Raw genomic sequence first — 1,016 nt, forward strand, 5'->3', positions numbered from 1 at the left:
TGTGTAAAGTGCTTTGGGGTCCTTAGGGACTAGTAGAGCGCTATACAAATACAGACCATTTACCATATGCATATGTATACATATATATACACATAGACAAGAGCTTGAGAAGATGTGGAGGGTGAAGGTAACAGTGGTAATCGGCACACTAGGTGCGGTGACTCACCAGCAGATCCCAGTATCTTGCCTAAGGATATTTGGCATGCAAACTAGGGGAGCCAGGGATCGAATCACCAACCTGCCGATCAGCAGCTGACCTGCTCCAGCTCCTGAGCTTGGGTAGAGGACCCAAGCTTGAAGGATAGACTGCCCACAGGGGCGAGAGGGGATTTTTTTTTATTTTAAATAATTGCTTGAGCTAACCCCCCCTTCTTCTTTTAGGTTGGAGCCTACTGGAGTTCAGTGGTTGAGACCAGGCCTGAGGAAGTGTAAGCCTGTTTCCAATGTGATTCATAAAAGCAAAGAAGCACACATTCAATGAACTCCAAACAGATGAATAACCTTTGCTGTGTTTTTGATATCTCCATTAGATGCATGTGAACTCACGCTGGACTCAAACACGGCAAACAGAAAACTCAAGCTCACTGGCAACAGCAGGAAGGTGGTATATGAGGGCTATCAGTCATATCCTGACCATCCGGAGAGGTTTGACAGGTGTCCTCAAATGCTGTGTAGAAATAGCCTGACAGGTCGCTGTTACTGGGAGCTTGAATGGAAAGGAGATGTTCAGTTAGCTGTGAGTTACAGAGGAATCAGAAGAAGAGGAGACGAGCTTGATTGCAGGTTTGGGGAGAATGATCAGTCCTGGAGTCTCTTCTGCTTTGATAATTGTTTCTCTGTCTGGCACAACAACAGACATGCTCTCCTCCCATTTTTGTCTCCCACTGTGTCCTCCTCTGTCTCTAACAGAGTAGGAGTGTTTGTGGACTGTCCTGCTGGCACTCTGTCCTTCTACAGAGTCTCCTCTGACACTCTGATCCACCTCCACACCTTCAACACCACATTCACTGAACCTC

General features: G+C 46.8%; 1 protein-coding gene across 1 annotated transcript in view; it reads left to right on the forward strand.

The window, feature by feature from the left end:
* LOC102208055 (protein NLRC3-like) overlaps positions 1-1,009 on the forward strand; it is a gene marked incomplete at its 3' end in the record, with an annotated part of 9,527 nt that extends 8,518 nt beyond the window's left edge. Inside the window, exons 6-7 of the mRNA XM_013908122.1 lie at positions 382-428; positions 531-1,009. Coding sequence (XP_013763576.1) covers positions 382-428; positions 531-1,009 — 526 coding nt within the window. The remainder of the gene's footprint in view (positions 1-381; positions 429-530) is intronic.
* Between the last annotated feature and the right edge of the window lie 7 nt (positions 1,010-1,016).

The sequence above is a fragment of the Pundamilia nyererei genome, unplaced genomic scaffold, assembly GCF_000239375.1.
Source record: "Pundamilia nyererei isolate P.nyererei 1_Seehausen unplaced genomic scaffold, PunNye1.0 scaffold01293, whole genome shotgun sequence".
Classification (NCBI taxonomy): domain Eukaryota; kingdom Metazoa; phylum Chordata; class Actinopteri; order Cichliformes; family Cichlidae; genus Pundamilia; species Pundamilia nyererei.